This window comes from Epinephelus lanceolatus, chromosome 17 (assembly GCF_041903045.1).
Source record: "Epinephelus lanceolatus isolate andai-2023 chromosome 17, ASM4190304v1, whole genome shotgun sequence".
Lineage (NCBI taxonomy): Eukaryota > Metazoa > Chordata > Actinopteri > Perciformes > Serranidae > Epinephelus > Epinephelus lanceolatus.
Window position 1 is genome coordinate 37,974,036 of NC_135750.1, and position 24,332 is coordinate 37,998,367.

The 24,332-nt window shown below is 41.6% G+C and overlaps 1 protein-coding gene across 2 annotated transcripts; it reads right to left on the reverse strand.

Annotated features, from left to right (window-relative positions):
• Nucleotides 1-1,890: 1,890 nt before the first annotated feature.
• cep68 (centrosomal protein 68) lies at nt 1,891-23,122 on the reverse strand. Of its 2 annotated transcripts, none has more exons than XM_033612859.2 (9): nt 22,997-23,122; nt 12,351-12,439; nt 11,949-12,251; nt 9,815-10,867; nt 7,714-7,936; nt 5,707-5,906; nt 5,389-5,511; nt 3,149-3,245; nt 1,891-3,058 (listed from the first exon to the last, which is right to left on the reverse strand). In XM_033612859.2, the coding sequence occupies exons 3-9, from the start codon at nt 12,216-12,218 to the stop codon at nt 2,874-2,876; spliced, it is 2,151 nt and encodes a 716-aa protein (XP_033468750.2). In that variant the 5' UTR covers nt 12,219-12,251; nt 12,351-12,439; nt 22,997-23,122; the 3' UTR covers nt 1,891-2,873. The 2 variants fall into 2 exon arrangements, with proteins under 2 accessions (XP_033468750.2, XP_033468751.2); XM_033612860.2 differs by having other exon boundaries at nt 2,081-3,058; nt 5,707-5,903.
• Nucleotides 23,123-24,332: the final 1,210 nt, after the last annotated feature.

Below are 24,332 nucleotides of genomic sequence, written 5' to 3' on the forward strand. Positions count from 1 at the left end.
CAAATAGCCCTTAAAACGAAGTTTTTCCCGGCCCACACTAGCAACCAAGGGGTACATGGAATTTTCCCACAATTAAGTGCAAACACCGGCAAAATGGCGCAGCCAAAGCGAGCTATAAATGTATATACGAATGTTTACACATGTTTAGGTAAGCTCGATAGCTAACATTAGCGTTGATTAGCTCGGTTAACGTTAAATAGAACAAAACGTCTATTTATAGCCAATCCATACATACCAAAAACTGGTCCATCAGCACTTGTATGCGTCAAAGATATCGTCTCCTCCTTTGATTTCTGCGACTTGTGGACAGCCGCAGAAGTAACACTAAAACCCAAGCAATGGACATTACAACGTTTGCAGACAGCATTTTGAATGTTTGTGATAAACACTTGTCGCCTCTGCTGACGTAGCAGCCAGCTAGCGACAACGTTTGATGACATAGCGGTAATCGAGCGCTGTCCCATTTCTTAGGGGAATATCTTCACCCCTAGCCCTTGGCACTCCGTTCTGAGGGGCAAGGGCTAGACAAAGGGGAAGGGATAGATGAAGGGGTAGGGGTAAAAATGAGAATTGGGATTGAGGCTTAATGTTAACAGTAAGCATGAGTAGAAAAAGGCACTACAGAACATTCTTGTAATCCTTCGTGCAGAGTTTGAGGAGCTTTGAGGTCCTGCATTGTCACTGACTTTATGTTTTCAGTTTAGACACTTAAGTGTGTCTTTTATGATTTATCATTGTAAATAAAAGCAAGAATCAAGTTGTGCCATACACACCCAACTGATACACATGATGCCCAAATGTTTAAAGGGGTGCTCCATTCTTTTTTGACATTTTCATATAATTTCTATGGCATTCCAGTCGTGTTCCTTGTGTACTAAAATTTGAAAAATTCAAATTATGTATGTATGTTTTAGCATCAAAATGCTATTTTCTCAAGCCCTTCGAAAAACTTTTTCCCTGTGACCAAATATAGGTCGTTACTACATATAAACTCGGTAAATTTGGTTCAGAGAGTCACACAATAACACAAACTTACTAAACAATCAATCAGGGTTATCTCCGATTCTGTTTGTGATATTCATGGACAGAATCTCAAGGCGCAGCTATGGGGAGGAAGGGGTCCGGTTTGGAGACCTCAGAATTGCATCTCTGCTTTTTGCAGATGATGTGGCTCTATTAGCTCTATCACACCGTGACCTCCAGCATACACTGGGGTGGTTTGCAGCCAAATGTGAAGTCGGTATGAGAGTCAGCACCTCCAAGTCTGAGGCCATGGTTCTTTGCTGGAAAACACTGGATTGCTCCCTCTGGGTTGGGAGAGAGTTACTGCCCCAAGTAAAGGAGCTTGAGTATCTTGTTCTTGGTCTTGTTCATGACTGAGTGTAAAATGGAAAGCGTGCAATGGATTGGTGGTTTGGCGTGGCATCTGCAGTGATGAGGGCACTATGCCAGACTGTCATGGTGAAGAGGGGGCTGAGCCGGGAAGGCAAAGTTTTCGATTCACTGGTCCATCTACGTCCCAACCCTCGTGATGTGACTGAAAGAATGAGATCGCACATTCAAGCAGCCAAATTGAGTTTCCCTCACAGGGTGGCTGGGCTCAGCCTTAGAGATAGGGTGAGGAGCTCAGACATCCAGAGGGAGCTCGAAGTAGAGCCACTGCTCCTTTGCGTCAAAAGGGGAGGTTCTGCGGGCACATCCAACTGGTGGGAGGCCCCAGGGTAGATCCAGAACATGCTGGTGGGATTACATTTCTCATTTGGCCTGGGAAAGCCTTGGGATCCCCCACGAAGAGCTGGAAAGCATTCCTGCATGAGGGACATTTGGAGTACTCAGCCTACTGCCCCTGCAACCCAGTCCTGGATAAGCAGATGAAAATGGATGGATGGATGGATGGATGGATGGATGACTAAAAAATAATGTCCGTGGTAGACCAGCAACAGTGATTAAAATTGCTGTTTCTGTCAATGGAGTCTGGTGGCTTTGAAGAGGGCGATGTAACAGCCTCAGTTCCCAATCGGAAAGGTAAAGTAAAACGGTAAAATTATGTTAATAAAGCGTACACTTAAACTGATATAGTTTTTTTATGTGGTCCTTTTTTTTTAGATTTTTTTTTTTGTGTGTATTTTGCCTTTAATGGACAGGACAGGTAAGCATGGAGGAGGGAGAGAGAGAGAGGGGGATGGCATGCAGCAAAGGGCAACAGGCTGGATTCGAACCCGGGCCGCTGTGGCAACAGCCTTGTACATGGGCCGCCTGCTCTACCACTAAGCCACCAACGTCCCATGTGGTCCTTTTTTTAGGTGGTTAAAATACAGTCTACTGCTGCCTCTGGTTAATTTGTTTGTGTTGCTGTGTGACTTTTGGAATCAAACAAAGTGGTGTCCACAGCAGTAAGTTGCCTAGCTTTTGTGCCTTTAACCTCCTGTCTGCTTCTCCAAACTGGCAGCGTGGCGACCATCATGTAAATGTAGGTAATGCTAAGGATTGATAAATGTGTTTCTATAATACAAATGCAGTGTTATATTAAATGTCAATGTATCTGGTTAAATAAAGGTTTAATAATAGTAAAACAGACCCATCTTCCACCTCTACGCTCAAATCTTTCAAGCTAACACTTTCCTCACTCTCCAACAGTCAGTGAACAGCGTGTCTGAGGACTGAGGGAGGGGAGGCCATCAGCGCTGTGACCTACGTCACCGCTTTTTGCTAACAGCTGAGTGGGAGCTTTCATTTGAAAAACACAAAGAAGTATGCAGATGGACCTGCCCTTTAAATAAACATACATAAATGAGAGCCTTGTATCATCAAATATTAGAAAAAGGAAGATAACACTGAAATAAATCATAACACAGACGTGTCCTGCAGTCTGCTCACAAAGTGGATGCCTGGACCCCCACAGGGCCCAGGTCCTCCTCTCTGCTCTGCTGGACTGGACTGGGCTGACTGGGCTGGGTGAGGCTGTCCATGGCCGACAGAATGGAGGAGAAAAAGTGTTCAGTGTGGGTCTCCAGAACTCCAGATTGCCTCTCAATCAGCAGCAGGGTGTCTCTTAAAACTGCAAACGCACAGAGAGAATGCCGGAAGATTTAGTGAGGAAATAATGAGATGAAGTGTGTGTTGATAATGTTGCATGATAGAGACTGACGTGGGGACATGGTCCTGATGCAGCTGAGGAGAAGCCGTCCGGTGTGCAGAACACAGGAGGTCAGGGGCTGATGGCTGCTCACTTCCCTCTGAAAACTCTGTAAACAAGAGTGTCACATTACACTGTCAGCAGAACACAGCGGGCAAGAAGGGAGTAATAACTGAGTTTTCCACCTTATTGAAGGAATACTTCATCCACAAAATGATCATTTGTAAATCAATTAGTCATGCCGTGTTATCTTCTATTTGAAAACGTTGTTTTTCGTGCATACCTCTGCTGAATGAAGAATCGAAAAACAGGAAATTCTTGATTAATTGAAGTCATAGGGGACCACATTTAACAACAGCAAAACTATATCAAAACATTTGTTTACAAACTCTCACAAAACTCATGCAGTATGATCTAGGTCTCATTGACTTTAACAGTATAATGCAAATGTCATTTATCAGTCCCTCTAGGATGTTGCAATAATGCAATCATAACAATTAACGCAAATTCAGCTAATCCCTGTGAAAGTTATTAACAGGTTTAATGGCAGAGTCTACCGGTGTCAGTTATGGTGTGAGAATAACGGTGTCGAATGTTAAGTGCTGCTGCGGGGCTTCAGCCCAAACAGCAGAATGTGACGAGTAGGGATGAAATTGTGTTGTGCTGTGTTAGCTCATGCTAAGCGGGCAGAGAGAGAAGAGGGAAAGCAGCTCATGGGGACAGTCCTTCAGCACTGTGTTAAAAAGTGTTTATTGTCAGTGATAAGCTGTTGATGGATTTGCTGAGGAAACACTTTTCTTTTCCACTGTGACGAAGATGAAACTTGACCTAAAACACAGTGGGAAACCTGTGCAGGAGGGGTGGGGACAAAATTCGATACAGCACAGTCGATATTTTGCATGGTGATATTGTATTGATATATGGGCACCAAGTATCAATCTTTTATTATATACATCATTAATTTTAATCCAACTTTTGGTACTAGAATAATAAAATCAGCTGCTTTTTTGGTCCATTAGATGATGCTGATGTTTTATTTCCTGCTGAGGTCAGCAGAGGTCTCAGTCAGCAGCATGTGGCAGAAAGTTAATCAAAACAGAATGTGCCATCGGCGTTTAAATCAAATGTGTGGACATATTTTGGATTTTTTTTCACACAAAAGAAAAGAAGGACTTGAATATTACACATGCAATTTGCAAGCAGTGTCATATGAGAATAAAATACTCTGGGAATACTACAAACGTGAGGGCTCACCTCACACTCCACCATCCAGAGATACTGTAGCGTTAGCCACTGATGGCCAAGCTAATGCTAAACCTGCTCCACCGACAAACCAACCAAAACTGGACACAATTAGCTCGACAAAACTAGCATCCAACTCTGAGAGCGAAGAAAATAGCAAAGACCATCACCTACTTAATGTGCAAAGATCTATGTCCATACAGCGTTGTTGAACACAAACGCTTTTGTTACGTGCTAAAAACACTAGAACCCAGGTTTGTGACTCTGTCCCAACGTTTTTTTACCAACACGGCCATACCCAAGCTCTACAGAGAAATTAAGCGTAAAGTTGAGGAATCTTTGAGTACAGCACTTAGGGTGGCATTAACTTGTGACGCCTGGACTTTAAGGTCAGTGGATTCATATGTGACTATAACGGCACATTATCTCACAGAGAACTGGCGACTGCTGTCTCACATTCTCCAAACTAGAGCAGTAAACGAAAGTCACACTGGAGAGGAACTCCTGCAAAATGCAGCACAAGAATGGGGGGCTCCACTTTATTTTGTTTCAGTGTGGGCTGTATCTGATTAACTAGATCATTGCATAAGTTAGTATTTATTTCTAGTTTAGTATTTAGTTGGTTTGTTTATTGTAGAATTCCAGTTGGAAAATGTATGCGTGTTTACTTATTTTCATTTTAATATCTAATAAACCACACAGTTCCTACTTTGTTCAGTGTTTCTCCACAGGGCTGCAAAGAGCAAGAACTTTATGGAGGCACACAGAACCAAAGACAACTAGTGAAAGTGAAACTGACAGATACTAGACAGATACTTCACTGTCAGGTTCACCACAGATGACAGTCGGCCTGGAGCCTATTTTATGAGTTGAAGAGTGGCCAGCGTTTCTCTCAGCAGAGCCACAGGTGGAGTCATGCTCATAAATGTGTTTCCACCTATGCAGACACCCAGTGTAGTACAAACAAATCCACTCTGGAGTATAAAATTGCTTTGAGGCTCAGTCCTCACCTGATACTCAGCCAGAGACGATCTCACACTGTCTATGTCCACAGTGGGCGGAGCCAGCAGCTCCATCTTCTCTGACACTGTATACAGCTGCTGAATGAGCTGCTCGAGGTGTGAACAGAAGACCTGAAACACACACAACATTCATGGCTTGCTTTTACCATGTGATGCTCAAGTCACAATGTGCATCTGAGATAAAAGCATGCAGATTTTACATTTCAGGTACAGTTGGACCACTATGAAGGCAGTGTTGTCTCATACTGTCATGTTTAAAAATATTACTGTCACACTCTTGTATGGAGGGTCAGATGTTGTCTCTACCTGGATGTGTTGCATCAGGGAGTCACTTTGCTCCTGTTCTTCTTGGCTGCTTGTCTGGCTACCAGGCAAGGTGAGGCCAGACAGCTGCTCCACCAAAACCTCCACCTCTCTGAGACTAGATGAACTCAGTCCCCCTCCTACAGGCTCCACCAAGACACCAGAACTTCTTCTTACTCCCTCACAGGCCCTGTGAGCCGCTGCTGATGGACAGGACACAGACATTTTTCAGTGCTGTAAGGACCAAAAACTAAGTTCCATTCACCTCCATTGTGTTGGGGAGGAGGCAGAAATCTCAGAGACAAATTTCTCCAAACCTGGACAAACTACAATTACCACATCAAGGCTGTATTTCTACACCAGCCAGTCAAGCTGCAGTTTAAATCCATGTCTGTCCAGACTCATATGTAGCCAAGACAGTAGACAAAATGGATGCTTCACACACATCTTCCCCGCTGGCAGCACAGAAGATCTATACAATCAGCCAATGGCAGACACCCAAGATTAGTGTCACCAATTCAGCATCTGACCAAACCACCACCACCGTTATGCTGAATGATTCAATGTAAATACTGTAGCACCAAAATAAAGGAGAGACACTCTTGGTAAAGATGGTAAAAAGGCCGTTATCCTTTTCTCATATTCTGAGCCAAAAACCTTAACTTCAGTGGAACAATGCTGATCCTCTATCTTGTTGTCTTTGATGGTGACAGTAATGAGATGAGGTTTATCACGCTTACACTGGGACCTGTAAATTCTGGCTTGTAATTTAAGCTTTTCATCAACCTTCTCAACAATAAAATGATGAAATTATCCCTCTAATGTGTAGTTTAGGCCCTTTTGGTTACTTCTCAATGACATCTGATCGTTATATCTCCAAAAATCATCAATTCCCTCCTGCGAAATGCCGTGTACTGTGACACCTGCCATAACGCCTGGTCACTGAATGTTGATATTTTGTCCGAGTGAGTGGAGGGGGCGTGGCTTAGCCATAGGTCAATTGGCCAGTGAAGTAGTTTTGCACAACATCATGATGTCACTATGAAGCTGACCTTGAACTTTTGAATATAAAATGTCATCACTTCATCATTTTATCCTATTAAACATTTGTGTCAGTGACCTTTGACTACCAAAATCTAATGAGTTCATCCTTGAGTCTAGGTGGATGTTTGTGGCTAATTTGAGGACATTCCCTCAAGGCATTCTTGAGACATTGTGTTTCGGAGAATGGGACAGATGGACGTACAGACATGTGTATGTATGTACGGATAACCCAAAAAGTAATCCGGCTACCTCTGGCTGCTGGCGTGGAGGTATAATAAAATCAAAACTATCTGCATGGGGAGATATTACTCAAGAGCAAGAGAGAAAATATGTTCTCTTCTAATGTGTTGAACTGACTATGGACAGGAGGTGGTTGTTTTATTTGTGGACATGTGTGTGCATGAAACTGTAAGTTGGTGCACTGTGAACATATAAACAGTACATAACTACTGCACCAACTGGTGTTGTAAATATTCAGTGCTTGTTGTTTATATGTTGGTTAGTATTTGCTCAGAGTTACCCTGCATCTGTGTTTGGCCAATAGAGGGAGGCATGAGCTAACAGCACATTTATTTATCCATCCTACAATATGTTGATGTGGAGAGGAAAGATCCTTACTGTTAATAATAATCCTTATTCCATAAAGTTGTTTATTATTTTTCCAGATTAAAGTGCACAGGTTCTGCTGGCACCGTCATTTCTGCTGTCCACCTATTAGAAGGTTGATCCCTGGCCCCTGCAGTCTGCATGCTGAAGTGCCCTTGGGCAAGATAATGAACCCCAAATTGCTCCTGATAACTGTGTCATTGCTGTGTGAGTGTGTGTGAATGGTTAATGCTCCCGATGAGTAGGTGGCACCTTGTATGGTAGCCTCGGCCTTCAGTGTATAAATGTGAATGGGTGAAACGTGCTTGTTTTGTTCAGCGCTTTGAGTGGTCACTAAGACTAGAAATGCTTCTAACGTACCCATCTGAGCAGCACTCCTCTCCTCTCTATCCATCTCATCTTTTCCTTCATCTGAGTGTTGACTGCTGCCCTCCAGCTCTTTGACCTTTGCCTCGTCCTCCTCGTCTCCAGCCTCCTGTTTCTCAAGTAGGGTGACAGAGGAGAGAATGGAGGTGATGCCTGGCTCCAGTGACTCCCAGCTGGCTGTGACAGGCCGGCTCAGCTGGGCCGTCACCTCTCTCACCTGCATACAAGGACCAAATTCTGTCTTTAGCTGAGGGAATGCAGAAACTACCGAACATTAAAGCTGAAAAACACTGACCCACTGTGTGTGTGTCTGTTCCTGCATTGTCAGGTCTAACTCCACGATGTGCACTTTTGTTTTAAGAGCTAATGATGTGTCCATATGATCCAGATTTACAGCCAATTCAGTGCTTGATAGGTTTTAGAGTTGTCATTATCATTTAGCCGACAGAATCAAGGAGGCATTTTTGTGGCTGTCCACTGTATTCTGAGCAGGATATGAATCTGCATACATCTCATAAGGAGGAATTCAAAGAGAAACATTCTTCAACTTCCTGTCCATCCAGTAAGACACACACATACACACACACACACACACACACACACACACTTGCGTGCTTGAAGAAAGAAGTCTCATTCTGAAATCTTGCTGCCTTTCCACACTGTCAAAAATCATCTAAATATTCAGCTATTATAGTGAAAATCTTTTAGATGACACTAAGCTACACTTTCTGTCCTCCAAACCAACAAACTATTCCTGGCACTCCTTTCTCCAGCTCTCACTTATGTTTCCATTATTGTTTTTATTTTTCTGCAACAAATCCCCTCAGATTTCAGAAGGAGACTTCACCTTGAGAGTAGACTCACAAGTCAGTCTTTAGACACTTTGCTTAACTAAAGACTGATGTCTTTCTCCCTGATTTTGTGTTTAGATGGGCAGATACAATTTCAGAGTTTAAAAAAACTCCCTACGTTGCAGAACCAATAGTAAATCCGTAGGGCGGTCCTTCGATGGCTCGCTGAACTCTTGTGCTCGTAAACATAGTCCGACTGCGTTAAAAGTTTTAAACAAAGTTGCTGTAAGTCCTTCATTTCCACAATCTCGTGGACTGAGCACACATTTGATAAAACAGAGTTAAATCTCTCGGCATCCATTTTCAAGCTCTCTGTGTGTTTGTTTCCTTGCGGACAAGAAAAGGGGGAGCACACATTTCCGGGAGGGAGTGTCCTTTTAAAAAATGCAAGAGGCGTTGCTTTGTTGCCAGCCGTTTTCTCCGGTGTGTTAAACACACTTTAGAAAGGAGTGTCCCCAGACTATCAGAAGGCGACCAATGAAAGGAAAGGAAAAACCTTTGTGGGTTGTTTAGCTTGGGGTATTTCAACGAGTCTCTTGTCATCTCGTCTTACTCACACACGAGACAGCAACAGCAACTGAGTTCTCTTTATGTCTCCATGGTGAGGAGAGGAGTTGAGCTGCCACAGGGGCAGAGAAAAAGAGCTCTCTATGGGAGTTGGCATGTACAAGCAAAGAGCGAGTGGGGGAAAATGCATTTAATTCTGTGGGGCGGCAAGGCTGGAAACAGGACAGTGGCGTTAAGTTCTGCAGGGTGGCGTGTCCAGGAGCGCCCGATACACATCTAGCGGCCGCTGGTGTGGGGTTGTACACTGAAAATAATAGGGGGATATACTTTGATATACTTTCACATGTATTTTAAAAGTCTGGTTTTAGTTGGACCAACACAATAAATCGGTTTTCTCTAATGTCATGTCTCATACTCAGTGAGAGTGGCTCATAAGTGATAATTAAGAGGGATTAAATCTGTATAAGTCTATACAATGTTTTTAAGCAAAATCCTGCATAGTTTATCTTTAATCCAAAATATGTTATATATATTTACTGTTGAAATCCTTTTTTAGCAACACATGTATTTGCACACACACACACACACACACACAGATCAAAGTGTATTATACAGATGCACAGTATATATATGTGCAGTGTGTTTCTTTGAGGACACTGGGCACTGTGATGAAACAGGTGTGTTTTCAGTCCATAGTAAAGTAAATGCAATCTAGAAAGAGATTCCACAGTACTGACCTGTCTGGAAAGCAGCTGCAGCTCCTCCAGCTGCTCTGGAAGAGGCCAAAACTCCTCGTCCACCTCCCCACCTACATGCCTTGACTGTGGAAAACCACTGGTGGAGCGGGTAAAAGCAATGGAGGTAGAGGAGGACAGTGCACGGTGCTCATGATGGCAACCTTCAAACTCGTAACGATTCAATCCACCTCTATTCTTAGTGCAGTCCAAACTGTCCAAGGACGAACCTACAGGATCTGTTAGGGAGAGCAAGGTACCAGAGGGCTCACCATCTGAGGATCTGGTGAACCCCTGCAAGTCTGGTGATCTTTGACCCATACTAAGAGACAAATCCAACCCTGACAGACTGGTGGAGCTACAAAGGTGGTCCAGTTCAATCCCTGAGTCCTGCAGGTTGGGGTCTGTTTGGAGGACAGGGTCTTCCTGGTGCTTGGAGCCGTCCCCCTCACAGACCAACTGTCCTGGTCTCAGAGGGTAAGTGTAGTCCAGCAGGGCCTGGTACTCCCTGTTTGGGTCCCAGTCTGCAGAGTGCCTGTCTGGTGATGGAGGCAAACCTTTAGGAATGGCACAGGCCCAGTAGTTTGCCTGACAGGGAGACACTGGATATCCTTTTGAGTGTCCTTCAGTAGAGCCTAGCTTGGTCTCTCCCCCACCTCTACCCTCCTTCCCTCCCAGCCTGTGCTGAGTCTTGCCTGACCTGGAGTACTCTGAACGAGGGCTGTAGGTTGGATACAGGACAGTGGAGGTCAGCTGCGGCCTAAGAGGTGGGTTTGGTCTCTGGACCTCAAGAATGGAACTCAAGAGGCACCGCTGAGCTGATCTGCTGCCAGGGAGAGGTGATCCAAACGTGGGCTCTTCATGGCTCCGCTTGGCCCGGAGCTCAGAGACAGTCAAGGGTGAGCCCAGGTCTCTTCTTAAGGCTGAGAGAGGTGACATGTCACTGTGAGAGAGACTGAAGCCTTCTGGGGTCAGCACCTCTCTTGCTCTGGTCAAGAAATTCACGTCAGTGTGTTGCAGATTTTCTTCTCTTCTGCTAACACCCAAATGTCTCTCCTGCAAGACAGGAAACTGACAGAATTAAAAAAGGTGAACCAGTCAAGTTGCACTTACAGTTTACATCCATGTCTGTGAAAACATGGATGCTTTACACATTTTTCTCTTAACCTTTTGGATATAAAATGTCATCACTTCATCACTTTATTCTATCAGACATTTGTGTAAAATTTTGTCATAATTAACGTATGAATTTTTGAGTTATGGCCAAAAACATGTTTTGTGAGGTCACAGTGACCTTAAAATTTGACCACCAAAATCTAATCAGTTCATGCTTGAGTCCAAGTGGACATTTGTGCCAAATTTGAGGAAATTCCCTCAAGGTCTTCTTGATATATCACATTTACAAGAATGGGACAGATAAAAGGTTGCACGGACCTTGATCTTTCACCACTAAAAAATATTCAGTTCATCATTGATGTTTGTGTCAAATTTAAGGAAATTGCTATAAGGCCTTCTTGTGATATCACATTCACAAGAATGACATGGACGCAAGGTCACAGTGATCCTGACCTTTGAACACCAAAATCTAATCAGTTCATTCTTGACTCCAAGAGGATGTCTGTGCCATATTGGAAAAAAAAATCCCCTCAGGATATTTGTGAGATACTGTGTTCACAAGAGGACAGATGGGGTCATAGAATCCTTGGCTTTTGACACACAAATCTAATCAGTTTATCGTTGAGTCTTATAAAATATTCATCTTTTTAAAAAAATGCAAACTTTTTTGCTCTCAATGTCAGTTTTTCCCTGTGGTATTGAAAATGGTATTGACTAGATATTTTTCAAGATTTGTATAAACGTTAGAAATTCAAGAATTGTAACAACAGAAGCAGACTACCCAGTACCCTATCACCCTATACAGATTTGGCCTGCAGGTCATAAGTTGAGTATAGCTGCAATAAATACTACATTTATTATATGTCACTCACCACATCACATTTACATAATAAAACACACATCTGAAGCAGTCTTTAGTCACCAGAATTCAAAACATGCAGTTTCATTTCCCCTAGAAAGAAAGGGATTCCACAGAATCAGTAGCAATAAACAAATACAATTCACTCTCTGCCCTCCTTACCTTTTCTGTGTGCTTCTGTGGATGTGTCCTCTTTAAGATAGATGTATGTTGTTCTGCAGAGAACAGAGGCCTTCTCATTACATACTGTCTGTCTGTCAGATACCTCGAGGTGGGAGCCATAGTAACACTTTTGTGTGGCCCTCCTCTGTCTCTTTCTTCCTCTGTCTTGCCTCTTTCACTGTCTTTTGTAGTCAGATTCGAGCATCTCCTGCTGTGTTTAAACTCTGGGAGATGCATCCTCCACCTCTGGCTGCATCCCTTAGCTTCCATCAGACACAGGAAATGTAGGAGGTGTCCTGTCAACTGAAATAATATAACACTTGAGTAACTTTCAGAAGAAAGGTTCCAGTATGTTGCTTTGTATCGTCAAAACATTTCATTCTTTTGGTTTCATTAATGCACCTTGAAGGAACCACAAGCTTGTGGCAGAGGTTTTTGTCCAGTGTCTTCTCAACAAACACCATGTTGCTGGGTTGAGGCACACAGGAGCACTGCAATGACACAGGCAGAGGTACAGTATATAAAGACAAGTTCACTGCATCCATTCATTTTATGGCCACTTGGGGGCAGAAAATACAAAATTGGACAAATTATAACCTTAAGGTTATTATGGCAAACAGTTGCCTCTTTACAGACTCAAGTAATCCACAGGTCTTAAATTGAGACCCACAACAGCAGTTCAAAAACTCAAGCATGATGTCAGTATGTGAGACCACGAGTGAGTGGAGAGATTCACAGGGTGCAAGTTTAGAAAGGGAGGAAGTTATATAAGGGCTGGGTGTGTTCTGTGCAAATCTCTCCTCTGAGACCATTCTGGCACCAGTAAGTTTACTTAAAGTTATTCTGCCAAATTGTTTTAGTTGACTTACTGTTTATATCCTACAATTGTCTACATGCTAAGCATCCTAATTTAATATGTATCTGACTTTTCTGACAGATTATTTCTTTTTGGAGCTGTGTAACATACTTGCCTGTGCAATCTATTCAAACCCAGTAAGTAAAGCAGATTGTTTAGATTTAGCGAAGAATGGTGTGTATCGTGGTATTCTTGAAATATCGCATTCTTGAAAACTGGATGGACGAAAAGACAGACGCAAAAAGGGATCTGTAAAACTGTTTATTAATGGTATGGGTTTTTATCTAGCCAATAGACCGTAATAAGATTTTTTAACCCCACAATATAAATATCAGTATCAGTTAGTCTATGCTACAAAGTTGCACAGAACTGCAGAGTTCTCTGTAAAATATAAAATATAAATATGTAAGTGTTGCTTTAAGCAGACAACATGCTTAATTACTAGTCTGGGATACCCAGGAGAAGTGGAGATTATAGCTTGAAATCAATAATCCAATCCTTGTAGACATTTATTACAGATAAACACACATATCTGGGTGGTGCATGCACACTTAGTTGCTTAGTGAGTGGAATGTCTCTACCTGTTGTTACGGGATCACTAAACAGCAGGCCTGACAAGCTTCCAGTTGGGTCCAGGCAGTGTAACGATATGCTCGCTCCTCACCTGACTGATCTCATTAAGACTGCATGCTCAGGCCTGCCTGTGCTCAACGGACAAACCAGGGACAGTAATGTGGGTCCACAGCAGCAGTGTAGTCAGAGCCATAGCCACATTATGTTGAGAACTCAGACATGATTAATATTTTGGAGAAAAGATGCTGGCTCAGCTGCATTTTGTGGAGATAAATATGAAAAAGAAAGATAACAATGACTGAGGGGTCTGCTGCACACTGACTGTCCAATAAAGTGCAAATATGGAACTCTTCCTGTGTGAAATTAAAGTCAATTAAGGGGACTGTTTGAAATTGATATTACTTTGATAATTGATACATTAGTTAACTAGAATAGAAACAGGAACATTTTACTAAAGAATGAATAAATCCATAAATAAATAGACTAAAAAACTAAGAATTTAACTGACATTAAATTAACTAATAACTAGAATTACCGCCCCATGGTTGTATGCCAATCAAGTATCTCTTACAGTTTACATGTCAGTGAAAAATGGATGCTTCACATGCATCCTCCCCGAGCAGCACAGAAGATCCAATCAGCACAGTTTCAAGGTGAACACTCAAAATTAGTGTCACCAATTCAATGACTGACCAAATGTCTCCCCTTCTGATCCTGAGATATGATGGTGAGTAATGGCCTGAAAAGTATTTTATGCATAATATTATGATGTCACAGTGAACCTTAACCTTTGACCTATGACCACCAATCTAACCAGTTCATCATTGAGTCCAAGGGGACTTCTGTGTCGAATTTGAAGAGATTTGAAGAGTTCTTGAGATATTGCGTTCATGAGAATGGGACAGACGAATGGACATCCTGAAAACATAATGCCTCCAGCTATGGCTATCGCTGGCGCAGAGGTACAGTTTAGGGCTGACCCAAAAAATTAGAAAATTCGAAGCTTCGTTCGATGGCACGGGATTCGATTGTGAAAAAATAAATAAATAAATCAAATATTCAGCCTTTTTTTTTCTCCTGTTTTTTTGGGGGACCTTGAACGCAACACTAACCCCATTGCCTAAAAAGTTTCACAGTAAATCAGAGAAGAGGGATATTATTATTGCCATGGGTTATTCGAAATGGACAAAGGTACTCTTTACTGGTGAGTTAAGGGAGAATAGCTATCATGTAATTAAAAAAGAAAACATCTCCGACAAGAAAATAGAAAGCCCAACATGCAATGAATGGAGACCTGTTATCCTGCTTGAACACAGACAGGTAAATTCTTTCAACAATGTGACTCAAAATAATGATAAAATAGATTTTATTGATGTAAAATAATATGCTGATGGTGACATTTTCCACCGGTCCGCTGCACTCTGAGTCTGGTGTCAGTGACACATGCTGCTCTGAGTCACACATCTGTCTGCTTGCACTGCAGTGTGCGCCGAGGGTTTTAATTTTTAGTGTTAAATCAAAAGTTAAACACTACTTATCAGCAACCAGAAGTGTTTTTTCATTTGTGAATATTTTTATCTGAATTCTAGGGTTGCAAGAAACTACCTTTTCGCCATAATTTTTAAGTTATTAACTCTGTCCTCTGTCATAGGATCACTGCCTGCCTGCCTGTCTGACCTTCTACCATACTTGTTTTACTCCCCTGCCATCAGCTTCCATCCCCTACAGTCACATTCATTATCCTAGCAATAAAACCCCATTTTTACCACTCTCTTTATGAGTCTGTGTTCTGTGTTTGGGTTCACCTTGTTGATTGTAACAATAATACATACTTCAAACCGTAGCTTTAGATGTTTCACATTCGAGCCACTTAAACTCCTGCTTCCATTCACTCCTAAAGTTTTGTTGCAATTTCGTTTTTCATAGTCCACCTGTTGTGTTTTTGGTTCTTCAGTAAGGAGGGCATTAGCAGTTTGAGTAAGATAAATAAAGCAAACTTCAGTAGGGATTTACATATCGGTAGATAGCTTGCAATGAGTACTGTTTGCTGTTTTTGTAGCATGTTGAACCAAAAGGCACAAATAACTCTGAGTGTTTCTGGTCCTGTAGTGTTGCACAGGCGAAGGCTTGATGTAAGGAATTTTTTTTAATTTAACCTATATCTATTCAGGTAACCTTACTGAGACACACAGTCTTATTTTCAAGAGAGACCTGATGAAACCTGGTGGCCACATAGGATATTTGGTGGCCACAAGTTAACTTTGTGGTCATGGTTATGTCGAACCCTGAGTATACTCAAGCTGTACCATGCAGTGGAAATTCATCAAAGAAACAGAGTTGCGAGAGATCAGGGAGGCAGTGGGAGGCTGTGATGCAGGCTTTGTGCCACACCTTGCAGTGTGGCCAGTCAGAACAGGAAGAAACACTTTGACACTTCTGCATGGACTCACTGCTGCCTTAGGATAATGTGTGCAGTGTTCTTTGTTCTCTTGGTGGTATCACTTCCCTTTTACTGTGCTTTCCATCTGTATTATGAGCTACCTGTGCAGTCCACATGGCAACAAGAGCAAAATACTTTTGAATTTCAATGCACAGTGAGTGATATCAGTGACCTGCCAACACCAAGCTTGTGTTCACCAACCCAACCAGACTAATGTTTTCTACCAAAACATATTAAAGGTCTCTTCTCTGTTGCAGCTTTATAGTTTGTTAAAACAAACAGTGCATGAGGATCTGATCGCACGAGCCTGTTTATAAAATGATACAACACTCTGTAATGAGGACAATTTGAAAATGTCAGTGATAACAGGATCACCACATATTTTTCTGTATTTTCCTGTCTTGTTATTGTCTTGATAACGGGGTTTTGGGTGAGCCCCTCACACTATCCTACATTGTGTTCGTGTGCCTGGTTTCCATGGTGATGGCCTAGAGAGGGTGGTGCTAGTCTCAAGAGGGAAGTGTCAATCAAAGGCTACAACAGAACAATAACCCCTGGTTTTTAAACTTGCTTCTCTGTTGATGTGTGTGATCTGCTGTGAATTATATGATAAACTGCAAAATACCTGCACTCAGTGGATGCTTTGATCATGTTGTTCAGCAGCAGACAGCCACGTGCAAAGCCTAAGTAATATGCAGTATTTGAAAAGAAGAAGTGATCTAAGCAACATCACTATTACAAATAATAAACTGGGTACATGAAACAGCACTGGGTTATATTCCACATACTGTTCAAGACAAGACAAACAGACTCCAGAGACAGCAGCACAACTAAAGATTTTCTACAATTTAGAGACAATTTATGTGTTTGAGAATTGTTTGGGATGGTTATTTATATACATTACAAGTTATTTGCCTTTTTAAACTTAGTCAACTAAACAAGTCTGGAGCTGCTCCATAGACAATGAATGGTGAAAGACGTTCTAGATGACACTGAGAGCCCAGTGGAATACTCTGAGTATATGGATGCAATTTTATTTTTTCAGAACTGAGAACACTATAATAGAATACACCTCATTTGGATACAAAAAAAGAAGATAAACCTTCTGTGGGTTCATGTAATTAGGCTCCCCTTAATTGTAGGGGTGGGGACCACCAGAGGCCCCATGATACAATATTATCACAATACTTAATTCTGATGACAATTTTATTGTGATTTTAAATCTTTGTCGCTATGCTGAGTATTGTGATAGCATATATTACGATTTATTACCTTTTTTCTGACTGCAAATTATGTCCCCAAAGGAAAACTTTGTCCACATAATTTTTATCCATATGACAAAGTTTTCAGTCTGTTCATCTCACTTCAGTCATTTTTATTGTAGCAAAATGTATCTGGTGGACTGAAAAAGGCAACTGATTTCATTATTCCAGTAGGCTACTAAAAGTTTAATTTGTATATGCAATATTATAAATGTATAATAAAAAAATGATACTTGGCACCACCAGTGTATCAATACAATATTGTCACACAAAATTTTGCAATACTATGCTGTATCGATTTTTTTTCTCCCACCCTTAATTCATTGTCTATGGAGCAGTTCCAGACTTTATACGTAATGACATCACAGGTTTGAAACTGTCTTCTCTGGTTTCTGGCTTATGTTCACAAATATTAATCGAACATTCCTAGACCATGGAAATAACATATTGCAATTCTTAATTTAAATGATTAATCAGAGTCAAAATTGCTGTGTATTCTGTAAATCCACATATCAGTTAACTGACAAATTGTTTTAACTCTAGACTTGTTGACAGACTCTAGGCGAGTGATTCTGAAACTTATCTCTGCCATGCCCTGCTTTGGGCGCCTTGCTAGCCTCAGAGTACTCTTGATTCAGATTCACAGGCTATTTTCACAGCAGACATTTTGACCTGTCACAACAACCTGTAACAACAGCATTGGTTATATAATTACTTAAACAAGTCAAACATTTCTGCTGTGAAAAGGTAAATTCAACTTAAGCGTTTGCTCCTTTTTCCCCTCAGTTCATATGCCTGTTCATACTTTGTATCTATTTTCCCGATAACTATGGTGTATTCCATTTGCACTGGGAAGTTGGAATTTCAGAGTTCCCAGTCGCAAATTTCAGCTGGATTGCCCCCTGATGTCAGATTTCCAACTTGGAAAGTCAAAGGAACCTCACCAACCCCAACTTCATGTTTTTACCATGAGCTGAATTATTTGCAGAGGTCTGCGATTGGAGTGGACAATATCGCGATTACAATATAATAAAAAAATGGTATCATTAGTCTTCTTGCTTGATTCAGTGTTTCCCCTACATTATATTAGGGGAGCACTGACCTGACCTGACATAGTTATTGTTATGGACAGTGTGTAAATGACCATCAACAGACTGAGCACAGTCAAACACGCTACTCACACAGCAGCGCAACAGGGCACTGTACTTACAGTGGAGCGAGCCTGTGTTGCGCCGGTTGGTCACCTGACCATACATGCTGCACACACCAGGATAGCTTGTGGGCATGATGTCAACAAACTCCACACACTACAGGAGAAGCAGTCATGTCCACAGACACACACATTATTTATTTACATTAAAACTCAGCCTTTTATGCGGTTATGTAATCGCACAGCCTGAAATCGCGATTGCACCTGCGATTAGATTAATCGTGCAGCACTAGTTTCACCTAAAAAAACAAAAAATATTGTTTTTATGGCACCACTCGTCACAAAGGGGCTTTCAACTACGGTGACCAACGTGAAAGTATGAAAATGAGGAAACGCAAATGGCCAGAACTGGAGTCAGTGTGTGGGTTGTCCGTTCTGGGCTACTGTAGAAACATGGCATTGCAACATCTATTAATGAAGACCCACTCCCTATGTAGATATGAACAGCTCATTCTAGGGTAACAAAAACATGACAATTCTTCTTTTTAAGGGGGCTATATATACTAAAGAATAAACAGAAAAATACACCCATAATTTTATTAAATTCAATTTTTGCCAATATATTCCCTTTAATTCTTCCCAGTGATGACAGTGTTGGCAGCCAGAATAGGCAAGGTCCAACATTAACGGTTGCCTGAATGCCCGGGGCAAGTAAAAATAGCCGGCAGGCCAACAGACTCTGCGCAGACATGCCCGATCGGGCAAGCAGCACCGACTCGGATTTTTTATTTTTTTTTCCCCTAATCGCAGGGCAGGAATTATACCACGGCCAAACGGCCAGTGCCGTAATCCCCCTCCTACCCATACGGCCAGTGTAGCATGTCCTGTTTTTTTTAACATTAACATGACAAACAGCAAGGCTACGGCTAACAAGTTAACGTACTGACACTCCTCAGACAGACACACATACCGGACAGCCTCTCAGTCCTTAGCCGCTAACGTTAGCTCATGTACAACACAGGTACCACACAGAAACTTTTACAAAGGGTCATAATGTGCTTCTAGTGACTGTCAAATCGCCAGCAAATGTTGTTTACACTGCCTGCTCTCATGGGACAAAGATCCTCTGAGAAGAAATACGGTTCACTCTGCTCTGCCGCCAGGAACAAACTGGGAGGCAAAGATCCTCTCTGAGGAAGAGGGCTCACTTTGCTGCAGGGTTCACCAAAACGTTTTTTTTTTTTGTTTTCTTTTAATAAATTGAACACACATTAAAGAACATACAAGATTCTGTAGAGAATTAAAACATATAATACAATACGATAAACATTGTCAAATTAAATGAAGGAAGAGGATTTTTTTAAAGGCAAATTAAATATTGGGGATTTATGTAAAAACATACATAGAGACATATAAATGTTAAAGATATGTAGGCTATGTTAGGTGAATACTCCTGTCAGTGACCCTGACCACTGGCATTGGCAAAAGAACTGGAGTTGGTCCCCGGACGCTGCACTGCGGCTGCCCACTGCTCCCAGTGTATACAGTAGGATGGGTCAAATGCAGAGGTCAAATGTATGTTATGTGCTGAGAAAGGACAATAAAGAATCTTCTTCTAATAATAATTTCTTAATAACTAGGAGATAACAAAAGAATAAAGAGATTTCAAAGACTTAAAAAATAAGGGACATGAATCAAAACAACAAGAAACGAGATATATCCCCAGTCATGCACACCCAGTTTTAATAGTACTGTTTTTAAACACATATATTGTTTTGTCTTCATTCAATGTAGTTAGCACATAGTGTTATTGCACCATTGGTTTTGGCCTTGGTGCCCCACAGTTTGGCCGTGATGCCCCAATAAATTTGTATTTATCAAAGGCTAAAGTGGGCTTGCCCTAAAAATATCTTAACTCCAGGCCTGTAATCGTGTATTTCCTCTCCTGTTTCTGTCCTCGGAGGGGCCAGCTGCAGTGTGCTGCTTTTTTATGTGCTGCTGCCTCCATTGGCTGAGCGTCTCTGCTGACGTAAGATATAAGTCATGAGCGAAAATATGCACCACACAGCCAGAAAAAAAACCCCTCTTAGGCAGGGCAAGTAAGAATTTAGATGGGGCAAGTAGATTTGAGAAGTACTTGCCCAGCAGGGACCCTGATAGGGTTTGTTTATTTGGCCTGATTCTGCTGTGTCTTTCATGCGGAGTCAGAATCAGCAACAGGATGGAGCTCAATTTATTTCTTCCGGGGTGCCAAATTTGGGCCAATGTTGGGCCATGTCATTTTTGATAATGGCCCACTGATGGCAGTGCCAGCAGCTGGAATAAGGCTAGTTTAGTGGCTCAATTCTGTGGCAACATTCACGCTGAGTCTCAGCCAACATGGGTAACTGGATGCTGCCCAAGTTATTTCTTCCAGCATCCTGATTTTGGGCCGATGCTGGGCCACGTCATTTTGGCTAACTGGGTACTAGACTTGCACTGATTAATCGGCAGCGCTCGGAATCGGGCCGGTTTTCACGTGATCGTCCATGACCTGCAGCCGGCCAGTCAGTCTAAAATATGACGATGTAAAACACCGGTCAAATTCCCGGCGCGCCACATGATTGACATCGTGTAACATCAGCAGCGCACACACACGCACATGTGCAACTCACGGCATGGGCGATGTGAGGAAGTGAAACATGGGCGGCTTCTCACCTTAATCATTCACGCACAGTTGCACACACATCAAAAGAGAGAAGGAGAAAGTTGTTAATTGTCCGTGTTAAATTTAACTGCGGAGCTCTCACTGCTGCACTGTGCCGCTTGAAACTGACGAGGCGCGTGTCCGCATGCCGAAGACGCGCGTGTCTGCGCTTACTGGCGTGTGCGTCCTGAAGACCTGTGTGAATTTTCCACAGGAGAATTATTATTCATAATAATCATTCAAGAAATTACCCACAAATGCTTTACACAAAGAACTATTATTTTATTTATCTATGTTTTTATTTATGCATGCCTTTTTTACTTATTTATTTTAATACTGTGCCTGAAGTTATATTTGAGCAAAAAGGAAAATGTTTCTTGACCTGTGTCACTGTTTTTGTTTGTTTGTTTGAGATGATTATTGAAAAGCTGGTTGTATCTTGGTTAAAATGTTCTAATAAAGGAAAGACAGAAAATACTGCAATATCTTGTGTACTGTAAAGTGGTTTGAAAAAAATGAAAACGGAATCGCCTAAAATCGGAATCGGCCGTCCAAACATTCTGCAAATTGGAAATTAGTATCGGCCCAAAAAATTGTAATCAGTGCAAGTCTACTGGGTACACACTTGACTTTTAAAAACATGCTGGTTTCACTACTGAAAAATGTCCCATTTTACCTGAAAACTTTAAAGCAACACTTAACTTTCTGGAAATTTTTGCACTTTTCTTTGTTTAGGTTAAAATGCTATTGATAAGCTGTTGGCACACTAAAATGTAAGTGAATTCCACCAGAAATACAAACTCATAATTAAACCATTCTCATATGGTTCTAAGAAAACTCCGACCAATCATTGCATTCGGACCGAATGCAATGATTGGTGAGTATTCGAATAGTGGTCTGATGTATGATAAGTAGACTTTGGTAACTGTTGAGGGTGATCTAACGTTACCTTGCCAACGCCTCCGTCTATCATAGAAGTAATGAGGACGTAATGGAGGAGGGGGAGTAGGTCTTTGGAGGGAGGCGGGAGTTGCAGGAGGAGGGAGATGGGACTTTGGAGGGAGGCGGGAGTTGTGGATGTTCAAAAGTGCTGTGTGAAATGCAAGAAAGTTAAGAGTTGCTTTAACTAGGCTACTCACTCTAAAAACTATGGGAAATTATTTCCAACAGGGTATTGTGAAAATATTGATTATAAGTCAAACTGTGAATAAAAGGTGACATTCTACAACCAACTTTGTTGTTGTTTTAGCTGAATGACAGTTCTAACCAAAAAAGAGAAAGTCAACATGCTACATGGCTCACCTGGCAGGTTAGGGAGTTTACTGAATCTTTGATCTGCCCATCACAGTTATCTCAGAACGATTAAAATGATTATTTCGTGTAAAGCACATTTGTAGTAACAATGCAATAACATGTTAGCTGACTGGCTGCTAATATTTCAAGAGCCCAAGATGTAAACCTTATTTGTCCCACATTATCTGTCTTGACCCTGAAGTGTGTCCAGTACAGGGTACAGTGGATGAAACCATGGCAACAAGCAGTGACACTAAACACAAGTGACCTACACAGAGCGGGGAGCCATTGTAGTCTACAAAGCTGACCGTGTAAGGTTGTCAGAGCTCATTTGATTCTATCAAACTGCTGACAGTTAAAATCTAAGTTACAACATTGCAGAGACTGAATCAAAGTTGAAATCAGAGCTGCAGAGAGATACAAGATGTGTAACTTAAGATTAAAGCTGCAGCGATATTGCTGCCTTTGAGATTTCACAAAGATGAAAAATGTGCGACACGTATACATGGATGTGTCCGTGCTTATCGACAGACGCACGTCGGGACCAACGGAACCCAGCTGTTAACTTCGACTTTCTCCCAGTTCATTAAGATCTCGTAAATTCGGCATCTTTAACAACCAAGCTATGCTTCCCTTTCTTAAATTGTCTCGTTTTAAGAATCTGACACTTTTATCTGGCGGAAGTCACACCACGAGACACCTATCTAATATTTAGCAACAAAGTTGAACAGCAGCAGTTACAATTCTGTCTCAGTGTCACAACAATACAAATGAGTGCTTATTCTTACCAAATGTGCCCCGTTAGTTCAGCTAGGAGTGTCCAGTCGTTGAAGCTTTGTTGCTGCTGCCGCCTTCCTGCTTCTTCGTGCTGCCTTCAGGTGCTTTTCTTCAACTCCGGTCTCCCCACAGTCCTGTACAGAGTCATTTAGCACGAGTCTATTCACCGGTGATAAGAACACGGCCCCTGTCTGCTGGGACTCAGTGTGCTCAAACACTTTGCTTATTTGTTTGTCGCTCGATCCTAATTAATAGTCTTCTGTTTAAGAAGGCTTAATTGGGCTATGTACAGCATGTATATAGCATTTGTGGGATATAAATAAATCTTAAGGACATAAAAAAAAATAATTCACATGAATCCCCGACAATTACAAAAAAAACCGCACGCCAGACGTATTACTTTAATTGATTTGCAGTGTGAAAAGTTATAGTTCCAATATTTCTTACGGCGTCTGAAGGCAACATCATATACCGGTAGTTTGACTGTAAATAGGAGGAGCAGGCTGATGTGGCTCTATTCTGCCCCTTAGTGGGAAAAATAAGAAGTGCAAGCATATCTTTAAATATTTAGTGGCGTTATAACCAGACATAATGGATCTTGCAGTAAGACCTTCCACTGCCACAGCTGCTACATTGCCTCGAGTTAATGATGATATAATTATAGAATACAGCAGTTGTGTAGTGGTAGTTGAGGGGGTGGGTGTAGCCTATTACTAGGTAGATGGGTTGGTTACAGAGGGGGAAGTGGGTATACTCTCCTATATATTCCAATGGATTTTTGGCTGATAGCTGGGTATACTGTAAATGGCCAGAAAAAGCAGGAAGGTATACCATGTATCAGTGGTGTAAGGAAGTTACGACAGGTCCCAGTGCACACTATTATGCATGTATGCTTGACACAATTATAGACTTGACATTGGACAACATCAACATACAAATAACCCAGCAATCATCACTGCATATCTGACAAAAATATTTAAGAACGTAAGAAATTAATCATTTAATCGAATAGTTTTTGTAGTTTATAGCTTATGTAGACATATAATATAATTCTAATTTAAATGTTTTTGTCACTTAGAAGATATGATGCATTAAGTCCATGTCAGCTACAATAGAGTGCTCCAGGGATGATGTTTTTTCGTAGGCTGACATGAATGTTAGCGTCGCCCTGTTCCCTCATCAAAAAGCCTATAGGATTTTTTTCCATTGGATTTTGGGTTATTGCAGAAAATAAACTCTGTAGCAAATAAATGTTTATGATACGTACACATTTTGTCCAGCAAGAAAATCTGTGCAAATGACAACTGCTCTCATTATTTTTGAAGGGCAAATGCAATCACCAGAACT

Bases quoted from the DNA above. Each gene is read 5' to 3' on its own strand.
- cep68 (XM_033612859.2), bottom strand. From the start codon at position 12,218: ATGGAAGCTAAGGGATGCAGCCAGAGGTGGAGGATGCATCTCCCAGAG. The intron at 7,937-9,814 runs GTCAGTACTGTG...CCTTGTATGCAG, and splicing joins TGCAGCTGCTTTCCAGACAG to GTGAGAGAGGTGACGGCCCA. The intron at 5,907-7,713 runs GTACGTTAGAAG...CCTGTCCATCAG, and splicing joins GAGGAGTGCTGCTCAGATGG to CAGCGGCTCACAGGGCCTGT.